This window comes from Clarias gariepinus, chromosome 15, assembly GCF_024256425.1.
Source record: "Clarias gariepinus isolate MV-2021 ecotype Netherlands chromosome 15, CGAR_prim_01v2, whole genome shotgun sequence".
Taxonomy (NCBI): domain Eukaryota; kingdom Metazoa; phylum Chordata; class Actinopteri; order Siluriformes; family Clariidae; genus Clarias; species Clarias gariepinus.
Genome location: NC_071114.1, coordinates 14,152,900 through 14,171,239, shown reverse-complemented (window position 1 = coordinate 14,171,239; position 18,340 = coordinate 14,152,900). Strand labels below are relative to the sequence as shown.

Here is an 18,340-nt window from a genome sequence, read left to right as displayed (position 1 = left end):
AATTGACAAACCCATAACTAGATTTGGTAGAAGTGGATAACTAAATAATAATAATATAGTTCTGAAGAGGATCTGTTTTTGCTGACTCAGCTGTGAGTGTTTTATTAGGGCCCAAGCACTATGACATCAGCCCTATGTCATCATAGAGTGTTAACGGCCCTATTGTTAGAAAAACAATAGGGCCCTTCACACTCTATGACGACATAGGGCAGATGTCATAGTGCCGATTAAAAGGATTTTTTCGTCAACATTTTGGTCTTTTTGGAGGTCTTAACATGCTCAAAAACTCATGAAAATAGGAAGACAGGTTGCTGCCATTAGGATGCCTGAGAGTCTGGGCCCCGGGCGGGGTTTTGCTGCACAGCTCATACACACATTCCCATACGCACACGAAACCCAGTACCAATTGAAGCTCATTGAGCTGAAAAACTTTCACATTGCATGTCATGGGACCAACTCAACAGAAAGTCAGTTATTGTGTGTTGTTTGCCCAAACGCACCCCAATGATTTTGATACACGCTTCCTCTGGAAATACTTTTCTGTGGAACATCATATTGAGTGTCATCACTTTCAGTGACGTCACATTGAGTGACGTCACATTGAGTGACATCATAGTGTGATGCGTTTTTTCCAGCATCTGTGGCTTTTTGGAGGTCTAACCAATTAATTTTTTCCCCTTTTCTAAATTAATGTCCTAATGGTATTGGGATATCATAATGGTATTGGAATACAAGCCTGACATGTGCGTGGCAGGTTGCTAGGATTTTGGCCAGACAGAGATTTACTTCCAATCCAGAATCAATATGCAGGGATTGTGGTCTGCAGGTATCATGTTTGACACCGAGCTTAAATTCTCAATCAGTGTTACTATGGCTCATTAGTCCTAAGGGCAGTTTAGATTGCTATTCAGAGGGTCAGAAAGGTTTTACAGAGTTGTCCGAGTGACAACCTCTTAGGGCATCTTGGCAGAAATTAGACCACTTATATCATGTAACACACATCCCTTATAAAAGCCACTAATTATGGGTAGTAAATGTTCTGTAGGAGGAGTGTCCTTATAAGAACAGAGAATATATCTTCACTACACTATCCTACTGAGAAAATACAATACTAAAGGCTATTTGTTAGCTGGAGTCATAAAAAGGATCTGCTTACCTTTTAACATCAGATTTTTATTATTTTTGACTCCTTGTCTGGTATAAAAGGCAAATGTGGGAAATCTATGAATGTTTGAGGCAAAACTGTGTCCACATTTATATAGACAATATATCTTTAATTGAAATTACTCTGATCATATATATATATATATATTATGATTTGATGCTATATATTACCGCTCTAGCATTTTCCTGTTTAATAGATAATCAAATGTTTACACCAACCCTCTCATCCCAAATTAAAACTCATTCCGACTGGTCTGAATCTGGTCAGTCTTCTCTTGGGCGATTTTAAATAAAACACATTGTCTTCACACATCTTCTACTGACTACTTCAGAACTTAAACTGTAATAGGGGAATTATTCACAAAGTATATAATATAATATAATGCATGATTTATATATCATTGATGTCGCTCACTCCTGGTTCCCATCAGATCTTTCACATGACCTATGACCTGGCGAGTGCTGTCATGCGGATCTTTAACCTGATTGGGATGATGCTGCTGCTGTGCCACTGGGATGGCTGCCTGCAGTTTCTCGTGCCCATGCTGCAGGACTTTCCCTCTGACTGCTGGGTTTCCCTTAACAAGATGGTGGTAAGTCTGGTTTCTAAATTGGTTCTTCCATGTGCGTAATTTGTGTCCTATTTGCTTGGAGGAGATGACCTGAGAATAAGGTGTGAATAACATATGATGATGGGTTTTCCCACTGGCTCTATAAAAGTATTTGCACTTAAAGCGTGTGTAAAAACAGCTATTTCAATTCAGTTTGACTGTCATTGTAGAAATACGGACTGTCATTTTATGAAATTTGTACTTTTGATTTGGACTATGTTTAGCTACTTTGCAAAACACCGTTTTGTGAAAAGAAGTGTTCTAGATTAACAGTTGCTGTGATTCAATTCATCATTTCTCATGTCCCCTGGAATTAATTCCTGCCTCTGTCTTTGGTCCAACTGGAGATCAAATTTAGGGGAGATTGACTCTGATAAGCTGCATGAATCAAGTCTAGCCTTGAAAAAAAATAAGCCCCTGCTTCATGTGTTCATCCCATTCTATGTATTCTTTATGGGTTTTGGTGGCACTAATGCACTTGTTTTAACAGAAGTTCAAAATAATACATTTTAAATCCCAGTAAATTCAAGCAGGTACAAAAAAAGCCACATCTTAGAACACCTTTTGACCCGAGGATCTAGTTGAATAAGCAGTGTTTTTATTGATAAGCAATATCTAATATAGATATTCATTTCCGGAAAATCGCTTCTCTTTTGATACTGCACTTTCATTACTTGTCCATCATCTCTCACTGTCACACATGATGAGCTTTACCATTTCAGAAATAGCAACTATCGACACTGATACAGTTGAATGAGCAGTGGAGTTCCACTTAAGTTCTGTTAATGGATCATTTCTCCCCTTTACTCTAGTTATTGTTGATAGAAAATGCACACACTTCTGTTTGAGTAGCATCACAGACACTCAAGGATACGTAGTGTACGATTGATCTCCACACCTACGCTTAGATTAGTCACTATCTTCTGATGGATGAAAATAAGTTAAGACTCAGTTAGAGAAAACTCAGAGTAAAATTTATCTCAAAGCCACTGTCACCATGTGAGACGTTGACAGGAAGAGGTGTATGCGTATGCTTTTTAAGCTTTCCCGTGTGTATTCGGTTTGTTTGGCTTCCGTGCTAAATTTTACAACAGCTGCTGATACCCACCTGCTGATGTGAGGATGCTAGAGGATAGGTTTTATGGAGCGCATCAAATAAAAAAAGAATCATGTCATTTCCATAATAACTGGAAAAAACATGTCTATCCATCTCAATTTGAAAAACAGCCTATTTTAAGAGGAGCTCAGAATCTGTGTATGTGTAATAGAGTTGTGATAGTATCCTGTATCAGGGGTTGTCAGTTGACAAGCATGAGTCTCAAAATAGACTGTAGGGGAACCAATCAGTGTGTAAAATAAACTGGATGTACCATTGTGTAGTGATTCCAGTTTTCTAAATATGATCCATAGTGACTTCTGCAGCGGATCTTCTCTGTTGCCTCTTCATGGACTCTTTTTAACCTCTATGGACTCATTAGTGAAGTGACAACAGAGGTTGTTGTTTAAAAAAAATTAAAGATGAAGGTGAAATCATCTACCCCATGTTACATAACAGAGTAATGTAAGACACTCAAAAGAAAGCACTATTTCACATTAGGTTTTTAAGAAGGCCTGACTTGCCTCAATCCATCTGTGAAAAGTGTATCATGACTTCTAGTTATAATGCATGTTGAAGTTACTGTGACCAGCCATACGGATAGCATGTTTGAACTAGCAGACTAACAGGGGCTGATAGGTAGCCAGCACCTTTTTCTTCTTCAGTGATTTTGTTGCCCAGAAGTTAACTCAACTCTCAACTCAACTCAACTCATCTTTATTTGTATAGTACTTTTAACAACAAGAATGCCCCAAAGTGCTTCACATAAATAATAAAATAATATCGTAATCTACAAAAATAAATAAAATTAAATAAAAAAAAATAATTATAATAAAAAAAATTATAAAATAATATAAAAAGGAACATAATTAAAATCTCAGCACACACATATTTAATCAAAACAATATGTAAAATCAACATTTCATGTGGGTTTATCCACCAGAGAAAACATGTGAGTTTTAAGATTGGACTTAAACGTCCAAATGGACTTCAATGCGAGTGGTGATGAAGGCGTGGATGGCTATTTCGAAAAGCCTAAAGGACAAAACAGGTTTAAGTTTAGCCAATTGCCTCAACTGAAAGAAAGTGGACCGAACCACAGCACTAATCTGTTTATCAAATTAAAGGCCATGGTCAAAAATAAGCCCTAAATTCGACGCTGTGGGTTTAACATACTGCTCCAAATCTCCTAAATCCAGAGGTGGAACTCTGCCCCTGGCATCAGGACCAAATACCAACACCTCTGTCTTTTTATCATTAAAATTCATAAAAAAAGCCTTTATGTCATGTTAACAGCGCCTTTACAGAGTAGCCTTCCTTCTGTTTTAACGGGAGATAAATTTGACTGTGATCTGCATAGCAGTGAAAGGAGATGCCATGATTTCTCAGGATATAACCGAGCGGCAACAAATACAACAAGAAAAGAAGGGGTCCAAGGATAGACCCATGTGGGACCCCATATGTAAGATGAGCTGATGATGACTCAAGATCCCCAAGGCTAACAGAAAAAGTTCTCTCAGTAAGATAGGACCTAAACCAATCTAGAGCTGTTCCTCTAATTCCCACCCAGTGTTCTAAGCGTGAAAGAAGGATGTCATGGTCTACTGTACTGAGCTGAATGATCTGTTTGATGAACCTTGTCTCCATGCATCTTAACTTTAAATGCTTGATTGCTTTTAGAATTGCACATGTTCATTCACAATAACATAAGAAATCGTTATGGACATGTGGCCTGGGTGGTGTTCTGGCTTAAGATGTTAGAAGCTAGAGATGTACAGTACCTGTCCCTATATACTGTATTCCCAACAAATTGGTTCAACCTTGACTTATGACTTTCAAAACATTTAATAGCTTTTATAAATGTATTGGACCAAACGCTTCAGAATCACAAACATTCTCCCTGGCTAGTCACACTTCCAGGTGTAAAAACTACTTCCACTATGGTTTTCATTAGGGAAACGTTTAATACTGCCACGCAGCATCTTTCATAGCAAAATTAAAAGTTAATTGTCTGGAAAATCGGTGGGTTGGCATGGTTAACCTTTGCAATGAGTTTCTTAGCCATGTTTACTGATGTAATAAAAATAATGAATCAATTTCAAATTAGAAGATATCTTTTTAGCCTTATCTGCTGCCTATCATGGTAAACAACAAAAGAAGACACAACTTAGCAGAAAAACACAGTTATATGCACAAAGGTCCATACTTACCTCTTTTTCTCCCCTGATTGTCGTCCATACAATATGTTCCTGATGATAAACATGGAAAGCAGATGTTTTGCTCATTAATTAAGTACAAGTATGTGTGATTACCTTGTTAATATTGGCAAAAATCCTTATTAGGTGACACTATAGCTGTATATAGCTATATAATATATATATACAGGCACAATAAATACATCTTAAAACAAAAATCGGATATTAAAACAGATATTCAACATTTCCAAACTTACAGAAAGACGAGAATGAAAGATGAGAATGTTCATCTCGAGGTTAATACTGCAATAAGAACTGTTGTTGTACAGTAATCGTCTTTTCCCATCTAATGGAGTGACCATGAAAAACAATCAGGAAACATGGAGGAATTTGACATTGGACAAATAACAAAGGTCAGAGCCCTACTACCCAGCCAATCATATTAGGATTTCATTTAGTCAGATATAAATAATTTCCAGATGGTTTGGATGTAATTCCCACAGGACCTTATTTACAGCCTGATGGGTCAATGCGACCATTTCATCATCTTTGTTCCATCTGTACTATTTGATCTGTGACCCGGCTTTCTCTAATCCCTGCACAGAACCCACGCTAAAGCATCTTGTACCAGGAAGAGCCCTGTGATTTAAATGTATCATGACATATTGATTAAATCCTTACCACACAAGAACAAAATCTACCATTCATTTATTCATTCATTGTCAAGGTTTCTCTGTTTGAGTTCGCAGGGGACCTAAAGTCTACCCCAGGAAACACAGGGCACAAGGCAGGCCACACCCTGGATTCCAGCCAATCATATGGCTCAAGCAAACATTCCCACACCCAATCACACAATCTAGCAAACTGTAAATGGCAATCAACCTAAAGCAAATGTCATTATACCGTAGGAGGAAACCAGAGAACCAAGAGAAAGCCCACCAAGCACAAGGAGAAAATAAAATATTCTGGAGGTTGAGGCGACCTTGATAACAGCTAAGCCTCCATGCTGTTGAAATCTCACTTGAACCATGAAAAAAAAATACATATAAAAAAGATTTTGGCCACCATATTTTAAACTTTAATATGCCTTGGCAAGGTGTCTCTGGAACTGTACTTGATAGCAGAAGCAGATTTAAAAAAGGGCGACGTGGACAGCTGCCCAATAAAGGGTCTAACATGTTATTTTATTTAGGTTGACATCTGGTGATTATGAAGGCCATAAGATATTATTTACATACTTTTCAAACCTTTTAGTCTGTACTTTGGACAGCCTTTTGAATGGGGAGAGAATCATCGTGGAGGAGACTACACCTATCAGATCAAAATCTTTTATTCAATTCAATTCAATTTTATTTGTATAGCGCTTTTAGCAATTTTCATTGCCGCAAAGCAGCTTTACACAATCAAAAGAATTATTTAAGTTTGTATGAAATGTGAATTTGTATGAATCAAAATGGTCAGTTTGTCCCTGGTGAGCAAGCCTAGGGCGACAGTAGCAAGGAAAAACTCCCTGAGATGGTAATAGGAAGAAACCTTGATCATTGGATAAAGACGATTAGTCAGAAGTACTATGCACGGTAGGCTAATATAAATAGGACATAATATGTGCAGATATGACAAGGATGTGACAGACACATACCCTAAAAATTTCACAGAGCTTCTAGTTAAGACTAGCAGCAGGTATGGGATCATGGACGCACATGGGACGCACCAAAAATCATGTGAGTGAAAGGTGTTACTTCATCCTCAAGATGAAGTTTTGAAGCCAGTGTAGCAATAATAAGGCCCAATTTTTTTACATGAACATACAGTTTTTTATTCATTCATCCTTAGTAAGTGCTTGGTTTGGGTCGCAATTAAATTAGGTTAATCCTCCTTAAAGTTTAGGGCACACTTAGTTCATATCCAAGTTTAAACTCAAATTTAAATCCAGATATAGATATAAATATGTGGAGCATTAAACAGATAAACATAGCCAAACTCTATTATACAACTAATGTACAGTGTATTAATTAATATTTTGCTACCCTATACTCACTCACTCACCATCCATACCACTTTATCCTGTATTCAGGGTCACTTGGGGCCAGGAGACTTAGGGCACAAAGTGGGGTACACCGTAGACAAGGTGCCAATCCATCGCAGGGAACATACACACTCTATGGGCAAATTTGGGAACGCCAATTAGCCTTATCTGCAGGTGCAGGATTTTAAGTACTTGGGGTCAACGGTCCAGAGCAACGGGGAGTGTGGAAAGGAGGTGAAGAGGCGGGTACAGGCAGGTTGGAATGGGTGGAGAAAAGTGTCAGGTGTGTTGTGCGATAAAAGAGTATCAGCGAGAATGAAAGGAAAGGTGTACAGGATGGTGATGAGACCAGCGATGCTCTACGGCTTAGAGACAGTGGCGCTGAAGAAAAGACAGGAGGCAGAGTTAGAGGTAGCAGAGCTAAAGATGTTGAGGTTCTCTTTGGGAGTGACAAGGATGGATAGGATTAAGAATGAGTTTATCAGAGGGACAACCCACGTTAGATGTTTTGGAGATAAAGTCAGAGAGGCCAGATTGAGGTGGTTTGGGCATGTTCAGAGGAGAGATTGTGAATATATTGGTAGAAGGATGCTGAGGTTGGAACTGCCAGGCAGGAGGTCTAGAGGAAGACCAAAGAGGAGATTTATGGATGCAGTGAGAGAGGACATGAAGTTAGTTGGTGTGAGAGAAGAGGATGCAGAGGATAGGGTTAGATGGAGGCAGATGATTCGCTGTGGCGACCCCTGAAAGGGAACAGCCGAAAGACAAAGAAGAAGAATTAGCCTTATCTGCAGGTCTTTGGACTGTGGGAGAAAACCCACCCAGCAAAGAGAGAACATGCAAAATACACACAGAGATGGGAATCAAACCTGGGCCCTGAAGGTGCAAATCAACAGTGGTAATCACTATACCCCCGTGCCACCTACATTATGCTCATAAATTCCAAAAAACAGTTCTTTCCTCGGCTCCCACCCTAACAGTCCAGTAGGAAAAAAACAAGAAGAATCCTCGTCCATTACACCTAATTAGGCCTCTTTATTTATTCAATTACTACTGCAGTGTCTCACTGAGCTGCTGAAACATGGACATTGCTTGTTTTTTTCAGTATTTTAGTCCTGTGCAGAGGCTTTCAATTTTGACAGACCTATATGGATGCATATTATTCTATTGCTGATCCTAGCTAACAGCTACATCAGTAATGAGGGATGATGCATTAGTTGTGTAAATGACATATTAAGTTTTTGGCATAAGTTCATACAGCCTGATAGCTGTTCTAGGAAGCATCTAGAAAGCATCTTTTTAAATCAGTTATGTGGTTATTATTCTGTTTATATATAAGCATTATATTATATACTTATAAATGTATCAATCAAATTCATCTGGTCTAAAAGTGATATGAATGGATCTCAACTGTGTGTGCTTGATCGGTTACAGAACATGAACAAACAAAGGCCTAATGTCAGTTAGTTCGGGTTTGTTTGCACATGCCTGGTGGACCTCACAGAAACTTCACTGCTCAGTATTTAGCTTTCGATGTTCTGTTTATTCTTCCATCTCCAGTGGGAAAAAAAATGCATTGGGAAAGATAGCAGCAGTTCTCTCCAGCGCTGTGAATTGTCATAAACATGCTAGCACTTGAAAGGAGATATCGAGCGCTACACATGCATTGCTGACACTGTTTGTCTTTTTCACACATATCAGTCGATCTGCTCAGTCTCACTTTGAATGAAATTAGATTTCTTTCGGGTTTTACACTCAAGCAAAAACATATAAACAGACAAAAAACTGGCTGAGGGGAGTATAGGGCTAAGAAGCAGGCTATTTAAGTACATTCATTAATTGGTGCTGGAAGATGGTGATGAAAACATTACTAAGTGTAGAATTTATAGGGAGAAAAAAGGGTATTGATAACATGGAGCCACACAGTAAAATCCCCAGTGTCCGTTTAACACTTTTAGAGTTCATTTGAGACCAGCTGGACATATATAAACACTATTGATGGGACGATCATTGATTATAGATGATGATCAGTCGATTTCCTGTGCATTTCAAGTGGTCTTTTACGAAAAAAGGCATTTCTGCACATCCAGGCAACTGCTGTGTAACGGTAACATGAAAAAAGTGTAAAATTTTGTGTAAAGAAAGTTGTGTAAAATAGCAGAGGATAAACTTCTGCTTTGACAGCTGCATGATGTAACATTATTATATTTGTTAATAAGTATAATCCTAGTTGATATGCACATGTGTAATCTACTCTGAGTGTAGCAATAGTAAATGGTGGGATTGACTTTCAGGAAAATGCAGGAAGCATTGTACTGCAATGTGGACTATTAATTGATCATTGATTCTTTTATTCAAACTGATGATCGAGTATGGAATGGCTAATAAATACTATAAAGAGTTAATCCAACATCATGGGTGTTAATTTAGCATTGGGAATTTTGCTGTGCAGCATGAAATAAATTATTATATTATGAAATTTTAAACTAATTTAAAAACATTTTGTGCGTCGCTTCAAGGTTTTCTCTCCTTCTGTCAAAAAAACAGAATGTATCACATTTCTATAGCACTACAGCTCTGTCATTTGGCTCAAATACAGTAGCAATTTGTGGCTCGATTAAATCTACAGGAAAATGCTGCATCTTGCGTATTTAACGTGTCATGTATGGTTCATTCATTGTAGTTGTGCCAATTGAGAGTCAGTTCAATTTCTTGCTGTAGTTGAATTTCACTAGTGTTTGATTACTAGCAGAATGGTAATACCATGGGTAATTGTTTATACCGATGATATTGCTAGGTTCTGACCTGCCTAAGGAAGTGCATTGAGTCAGAAAACATATTAGAAATCAATTCAAAAGGAAAAAATGCTGCAAATGTGAAATCACCTTCCATCCAGACTACATGGATAGGACTGGATTCTCTGTCTTTGATGGCTTCATGTGCCCAGTCCACGTGCCCAGTAGGCTTTCTACAATTATGACAATGGACATCTTTCCTTGGATGGAGATTTGTTAGACTCACATTGTCAACCCTGGTTCTTATTCCATTGTAAGTGTTTTGGTGAATGAACTGGAACAAATTAATGAAAGTCTGGACTGCTCAGCATTTTTCATAGCAGTAAGAGGATCGTAGCTATTTCCCGGCTGCCCATCAAACAAGAGGATGGAATAGTAAACAAACAGTGGAGTGCAAACCGTAGCCCCACATTTCAGATGTCACCTCATTTAAGGACGATTTATTAGTTACAGCTTTTCAATAGTGTGAGGACAAGACGGGATGCAGCTCAGGTTAGCCAACAAAGCCGCTAGGCCAACGACGAGAATATACATACCTGCATAACTTTACATATTAAAAATATACATCTTCTAAGAGAATGCAATATTTATTCATGCTACACTACTACTCAGAAAAATACTTTTATCTCAGTTATGATGTTATTAGCTGAATAGTGTATCTAGTGTTTTTGGACATTGACAGCTTTATTTGCAATCTGTTCATCCTGCAAATCCATGTGATTTTATGCTGTTGTTTAGCCAAAAGAAAATCTTACTTTGTCCTTTACTGGGTTCGATTCTTACCTCAGGCCTGTGTGCATGTTCTACCCATGCTTGCTGGGTTTCCTCCCATGGTCCAAAGATATGTAGATTAGGCTAATTGGTCTTCCCCAATTGCCCATAGTATGTAAACGTGAGTATGTGTGCATGTGATCCATTGTAATGGTCCAGGGTGTACCTTGCCTCATGCTCTAAGTCTCCTGAGATGTTCTGTATGCAGAATAAAGCGATACAGATGATGAGTAAGTGAGTGTTTTATAAGCGAGTGTTTTATCTAACTTTTACACAAAGAAGTCTCTGGTGTCAGGGCTTTGTACTGTAACAGTCAGCCTTGGGTCCACCACGGCGAAGTCTTCAGGACAGTAGACAATGATTTTCAGTCTCTTGGAAACATTGGTCTAATGAGGCAACAACATTCTGGCTTAATTTGTCTTATAGACTTTTCATAACATTAAATACAAAGGGGTTCAAGACAAAACGGGACTTGTCGCAGAGCAGACAATAAATGAGCAAAAAAAAAATCTGATTGCACCCTGTTGGTTGTGCTGGTGAGTGAAAGGTGTGGTACTACCATGTCAGGCTACATGAATCGCAACAGAGTCTGACAGTGTTATTGCAGTTAATGAAATGAAATTTCTTGTGAATGAAGGCATAAAACTGATTGACATTTACAGAAGACTTTAAGCACAGTGCAATGATTATTTGCTTTGTGACTGCTTTCCTCATTTTTTGTTATTTCTTATTTATCTGGTCAATCATTTTGATGATGTTTAGTTCTTTTGATTAAGTTTCCCAGGCCCACCTAAACCTTTTTCAAATGATTATTTGAAATATATAATTTATCAGAATTCTAAATATCTCATCACCATCAACCCAGCTCCTCTGAGTGTCTGCCCTCTCCCTCCAACTCAGTATCTCTTCTTATTTAAAGTCAATTCTATTCACTACTGTGTTCTCGTCCCCTCGACTAATGCTGCACTCAGGTAAATTAAATACAAATGGTGAAGTGTGTAGAATGCATCAGGTCAGTCGACAGAAATTACAGACGGATTAGGATGGGGTGGGGGATACGGGGGCACAACGGATACAAGAAGCAGAAAGTCATATGCAAATAAAAGATAAAGAGAGTTGGAGGAAGGTGTAGGCCAGAACATAAGTCTGGTTGAAGAGATAAACACTGCTATGCTGCTTGGCTGCCTTTTGGCTGAAACAGAGAATAGGGATAATGAATCTATCACAGTGGAGCTGCACAAAGATAACAGACTTTAAGACTTCTAGTCACAGGAGCTGTTTTAAAGCAAACAAGCTGCTCAGAGGTACAGGATCAGTGATAAATGTCTAATGAGAACTAACAGCCACTTGTGCTTTTATTCATTTTTTCCCTCTGTGCAGAATGACTCATGGAGCGAGCTGTATTCCTTTGCCCTGTTCAAGGCCATGAGCCATATGCTGTGTATCGGGTACGGACGCCAGGCCCCAGAGAGCATGTCTGATATCTGGCTCACCATGCTGAGCATGATTGTGGGAGCCACCTGTTACGCCATGTTTATTGGCCATGCTACCGCTCTCATCCAGTCGCTGGACTCGTCACGCCGCCAGTACCAGGAAAAGGTAGGTAACGTAACTGTTTTTCTTGTGCAACACACACCTGCGCGGGACTGTTTTATGTGCCTTTTATTGTTTGATCTCGCAGATGAAAGTCAGCAGCTATCACCTGTTTAGCGAGAATGGGTCCACTCTGATTGACCATTGATGCAGCACAGGACTCTGGGTATTCTCGATCTGGCAATCCTCCTGTCTGAACCACCCGCCGCACTAATGGGTAGCGCTTTGATTCTTATAGTGGCATCTGGTGGTTTGTTTACTGCAGTGTCCCCGCTTTGCAGCTCATCTCCTCATGTCACCAACCATTTGGCATCCTATCAGATCTCAGTGTGGTTTGTTTTGATCCTGCTCTTTTCCAGCCCTTTTTCTGCTCTTCTTGCCTAAACAGAGAATCAATGCTTTCTGGATCACAGTGTGATCTATAGAGAAACAAGTATTAGCACACTGTGTTTTCCAGTGAGTCAAAAAACTGGAGTGTTTTGATATTAATGGAAAGTTATTAATACCAGCAATCAATTTATATCGTGAATAGTGACCGTGATGAACACAAGCTATGCATACTGTATATGTCGAAAAGTAGACATAGATTATCCTATTGCATCACTACATAAGGAAATAGGGCACTACATTCCAAAAATTATTCCGAGAACGTTGGGGTAGTTCCATTAGTCTCTGCATTACTTTGAACCCAGAATTTAACCTAGAAAAATACAGAAGATTAGCTCTGTGGTTAGTGATGACCTGCCAGGTTGTGCAGCTGCTTGAGGGATTAATCTGGATGTGCTGTTTACACAGATTATACCGATTAAGTAGTATTGACTTATTTAAAATGAAAGGGATAATACAAGCCTTCAATATGTCTCTGAAGTAGAAAAGTATAGTGTTCTTTTGGAGAAAGCCCAAGGGTAACAGACCAGGTTGCCAATGAGGAAAAGTCTGATCGAGTTCAGATATGAAAAGAGCTATTCAGACAGTAAGAGGTTTTTGGACATACAGTATGTATGTTATGTAATATTACTGGAAGAATTCGGTAATGTTAATTTATATATACGATTTACATAGAAAAAGTGATGTGTGTTTAACATGAGTAGAGGCTCTGCTTAGGGTGCCTAAGACTTTTGCACAGGCACTAACCTGAGTTCAGAATAATTGAAGCTGCCTCTGTAATTGACATCCATTTTTATTATTAGATTGAGCTTTATCTGCATTATCAGATCTTTTCTAAACATAATATTATGAGAGTACGTTTCTCCGAAATACCACTCGACTGTGTTCAGATAACATCGGAAATAACAATGTGACATAGAACAGTAAAGGGGCCATCATGAGCGCTCATCAGATCTCCCCGCAGGCGGCAGACTTTCCTCTGTATTAATCATCATTCTGCAAGGCTGATGATCAGCAAACAGCAAAAGAGCTGTCTAATGCATGAACAGTTATGGCAAAAGTGCCATGGAACACATTTAAGGACCTGAGAAATGCTTTTCTATGAACAAGATAACGTGTGTTACTGCGTATTAGCATGTAAACATGTAAGTTATTAACTTGTACACCCTTATACGTGCTTAATATGACTGCAAATCAATCTCGGCTACAGTATTTGATATCACCCAAAAGAGGATGTGTTCGCTGTTTAGTCTGGTTCCTCTCAACGTTAATTCCACATTATATCTCAGGGAGTTTTTCCTTGCCACCATCACCCACGACTTGTTGATATTTCCTTATACTTCTGACTCGATTCTGTAAAGCCTATTTGCAATAATAACCACTGTTAAAAATGGTATATGAATAAAAAAAAAAAATTTGAATTGTATGTAGGAGAAAGTTAGTGCTTTTGTGACACAGAACAAACAGACATTGAGGACTTGTGTGTTTGGCTCGACGGCCATTGGTGCTGGAATTATTTTCAGATTTGATGGTTATGAAAGCTATGGCATAAACTAGGATCAATAATAACCATGCTCCTGGATATCAATGAAGCACAAATAGGAAATAAGTTATTATACAGTGTAATGAGTTATTATACAGTGTAATGAGTTATTATACAATTCAAAATTATTGAGCCAAATGTGAAATTCAGTGTTTTAAGGGCATTCTCAGAATTTTAAAATAACGACACTAAAGATAATAAGATTAATTTGTGATTTTGGTAATGAAATCGTTTTACAACAACCAATATTTAGTATGAAGCCCTTTATATTTCAAAACCCGCCGGATCCGACTGGACATAGGTTAGAAAAGATGTCTGCAGTACTCTGGGGTCAGTTGCTCAATCCATGCATGCTTGATTGCTTTCTGAAAGTCATGTTCACTTGAGAATTCCCTAGCTTTAGCCGCATATTTATTCCATTCATTAACTAAGCCAGCTGATTCTAATTAGCACAACTCTTCAGGCTAGAACTAATTAGTGACATCACCTAGTTTGTGCACAGGGAGGACAATAATACATGACATATGTTGTATTAATACTTTTGGCCATCACTAGATATGGCAAATCGATAGACCCAATAACAAAAAAAGCATGACATCTTACTTGACATCACATGTTTGTTTCTGGTTACTGTATGTGGTGATAAACAGTCAGGCTTGGTGAGTGCACGTCAAAGCTGGGTTTGTGAGAATATCAGTACGTTCTACACACTTTTACACTCTTGCATGTATGCATGTCTTTATATCTACTCACATATACAAACAGACATAAATAGCTACGGCCTCCTATCTATAACCTGGAATGGCCTGAAGGTGCAAGTTTCCACTTCACTTACATGTGTGTGTGGGGGTGGGGGTTGATTATGAGAGTTCCTGTGTGGTCCCAGTTTTCACACTTGTGATCAGAATGTCCCTCGTTGCTTAATCAGTCCTCCACTGTTTTGTACAGTGCTTTCCTGATTCCCCGGTACAGATATAGCACACAACGTTATGTAACAGCATTACTCTCTCCTCAGACTGCTCCTTAATAATTATTCTGTTCATAATGCTCCCAGAAAATGTGTCTAGAAGGTATACCACCCTGAAAAAAACAACTCTTGGTTTTCATGCTTTGAAATGCATGCTCTATATGCATGCATGCTTTAAAATGCATGCTTTGAAATGCATGCTCTATATCTTTAACAGAAGTCTATAGATCTGCAATATGATACTATAGAACTGCCGCTATGACACGCATGTTAACCAGAATTATGATTAAGTTCTATAGAATGTCATAGACATGCATGTTTTATACATCTTTTACTTGGTTTATAAAATGTTTTTTCTTTTAAAGTAGAACCGGTTCCACTAAATTTGCATTAATTTACTGAACTTTGCGGACTTTATCAGTTCTACTGAAACATGCTATACTTGCTAAATATTTTGTGTTTATATACTGCTTGCTATATAATTTGGCGACTAAAATAGGATTTCTATTCAATTCGTGTACAACATCTATGGAATATTCTTCTTTAAGAATTATATAAAAATTTTTAGCAGGGTAGTCCACCTTGATATACCTTCTGATATACTCCACCTTTATCAGAAATAAAGTAGGTCAAAAAATTACATACACAAATTTGACTGGAAGAAATAGGCAGTGAAATAGCCTATGGTGAGAGAGTGTGTCTTTGTGCTTTATAACTGCCAAGTCTTTTTTGGGGGGATGATTAATCGTCAGACTGTACAAGATGAGTAAAATATAAATAAGATCTTGGCAGACTTGTATAAAGTAAAGCGAGCCAGCTCATGTTTCTAGTTCAAATGCAAAGCATGAAATACTTTCACATTGACAATGGCAGTAAATACACAATAAAAAAGAGCTAATTAGCCAGTTATACACCTAAAATCTGTAATTCATCCTCTATTTCTTTTCACACTGCATTCACTTGGTCCTGCATAAAAGACTTGTGATGAAACATTATAAAGACATTGTCTCTCCTGCCACAATTTAATGTGTAACTTTAAATCTTGCATGTGTTATATACATTTTGCTGTTGCCTACTGTACTTGTAGTTACCTTATAAGTTTATTTCTCCAATTAGTGGCTTTAAGACATGAGTTGTAACAGATTTAAATTTTCAAGCACTGCCAGACTCTTGTCTTTCACTGTCCTTGATCATGGTGGCACAGATTGCACTGAAGCCAAGTACTCCAAGTACTCTGAAGAGCAACATCCCATTTGTGAAGCATGGTGCAGGTAGCATTATATTGTTGGGTTATTTGGCTGATAAAGGGACTTTACACTTTGGGTAATAGATAACATGATGGGAATTGAATTAGAAATACCAAAGTAAAAACTCATGACATAATGCAGAAAATTAAATTGGTTTGCAACTGGGACTTCCAGCAGAACAGTGATCAACAGAGTGTCGGAGTCTTATTAACTTAAGGAAAAAAGAACTGAATGTTTATAGCTGCTGCAGTGTAAACAGTAACAGGAAATAACCTACACATTCTACAATGTTAAATTCATCAATAAACTAATGAATATTTATACATTAATAAATTAATAAATTGCCATATTAAAATAATAATAATAATAAAACTCTTTGGGTTTGGGTTTACTGTTTCAGCACTGCTGAAGTGTTTCATTCGTTTCATTATAACAGTTTAACATCTAGGACTTAATAAAACAATGCTCTCAGATGTTAATAGTACTCCGAGTGTAAACCAGTTACATCTATAGACCAGGAGGTCAAAAGTGTTGTGTGCTATGATATGTTTAATTGAAGGATCATGGGCAGTATTTTTTAATGGATTTAGATAATTTCCAATAAAAATAAAGAAAAACTTCCTTAAAAAAAAAAGCGTGCTTCAAATGGGTCCAGTGTTAAAGGTTAAAACAACTGGTAACTGTACATTTTCTTTCCTGCATGGCTGTAACAGTCAATGTGTCTACAGTTCAACTGATCTTCCAGGCAAGATATTCATTGAAATGTAAGTTGAAATTAGGCATCATTATATTAACACCAATGGCGTAAAAGGACATCGAAGACATAGAATCAAGTGCACCCTGTTACACCTGCAGAATAATGAAGACAGCACCAGCTGGCCCTGAGCACCAGGTGTGAAAGACTTTTTTTTTTTTTTTTAATTTAGCCAGGTATTTCATATAAGTGACATAAAATGATGAGATACATGTCTCATCATTTTATGAGATCTCATTGATTGCATGTCATTTCTTGAGACAGATGGTTTTGACATCCATCAGGCCATCAATCATGCCAAAGGTCAGCTGTACATCTCATAAACAAGAGATGTAAAATTCATTTGGATCATAATACCATAGGTTCTGATATGTGGGCAGTTCCACTGCTATGATATGGATGTTGCCAGGAGTGGGTTGCCAGATGGGTTTCATGTAAATATGTAATACTGGGAGGATAAAGAAGGTAATCATAATTGCAGCAAGTAAGCTTAACCTATTGTATAAGAAGTGTTAGATGGTGACAGCGCAGCACTGTCAGGCTGGTCTGAAAACATTCATATCCTCAGTAAGTGTGGTCAGGGCTAAAAAGCAAATTACATGGTACACAACACAAGCTGATATTTGCTACGGACAAGAAAAATACTCCTTTCTGAGTCACTGGCAGGTGTGTATTAATTCTTTACATTTCTAAATAAAATCTGACGCTACATTATGGAAACCTGTTGGATTGTAACCATGGCAACAAGCATAAGTAATGTTATTATTAAGCCTAAATTCAGTAGTGATGTATCACGCAGTTAACTGGCATTAAAAATAACTAAATAACTGTGACAAACAGAAAAGAAATATTTAAGTTCGTAAAATTAATAGGAATTTGAAATCGAAATGCAGATCATAATCAAATAGGCAAAAAGTTTAGAGAATGTGTAATAAACTAAAACAGGATTCAGGTTTCTTTCTTTCTTTCTTTCTTTCTTTCTTTCCTTGTTTGTTTGTTCTTTCAGCAATTATTTGGCAATAATATTAAAACCCAGATAAAAGTGTGGTAAGAATTCACTATATCGCTAAAGAGAGAGAGAGAGAGAGAAGAAAAAAGAGGAGAAGAAAGGATGAGATGTAATTGCATTAAGGCCTGATTGAATCTATCACACAAGAGGGAAACATATGTTGATCTGATTACGAGCGACAA

The 18,340-nt window shown here is 37.8% G+C and overlaps 1 protein-coding gene across 1 annotated transcript in view; it reads left to right on the top strand.

Annotated features, from left to right (window-relative positions):
* Positions 1-18,340, top strand: part of hcn2b (hyperpolarization activated cyclic nucleotide-gated potassium channel 2b) — a 39,406-nt gene that overhangs the window by 5,942 nt on the left and 15,124 nt on the right. Inside the window, exons 3-4 of the mRNA XM_053512472.1 lie at positions 1,596-1,757; positions 12,039-12,257. Of these exons, the coding sequence (XP_053368447.1) occupies positions 1,596-1,757; positions 12,039-12,257 (381 nt within the window). The remainder of the gene's footprint in view (positions 1-1,595; positions 1,758-12,038; positions 12,258-18,340) is intronic.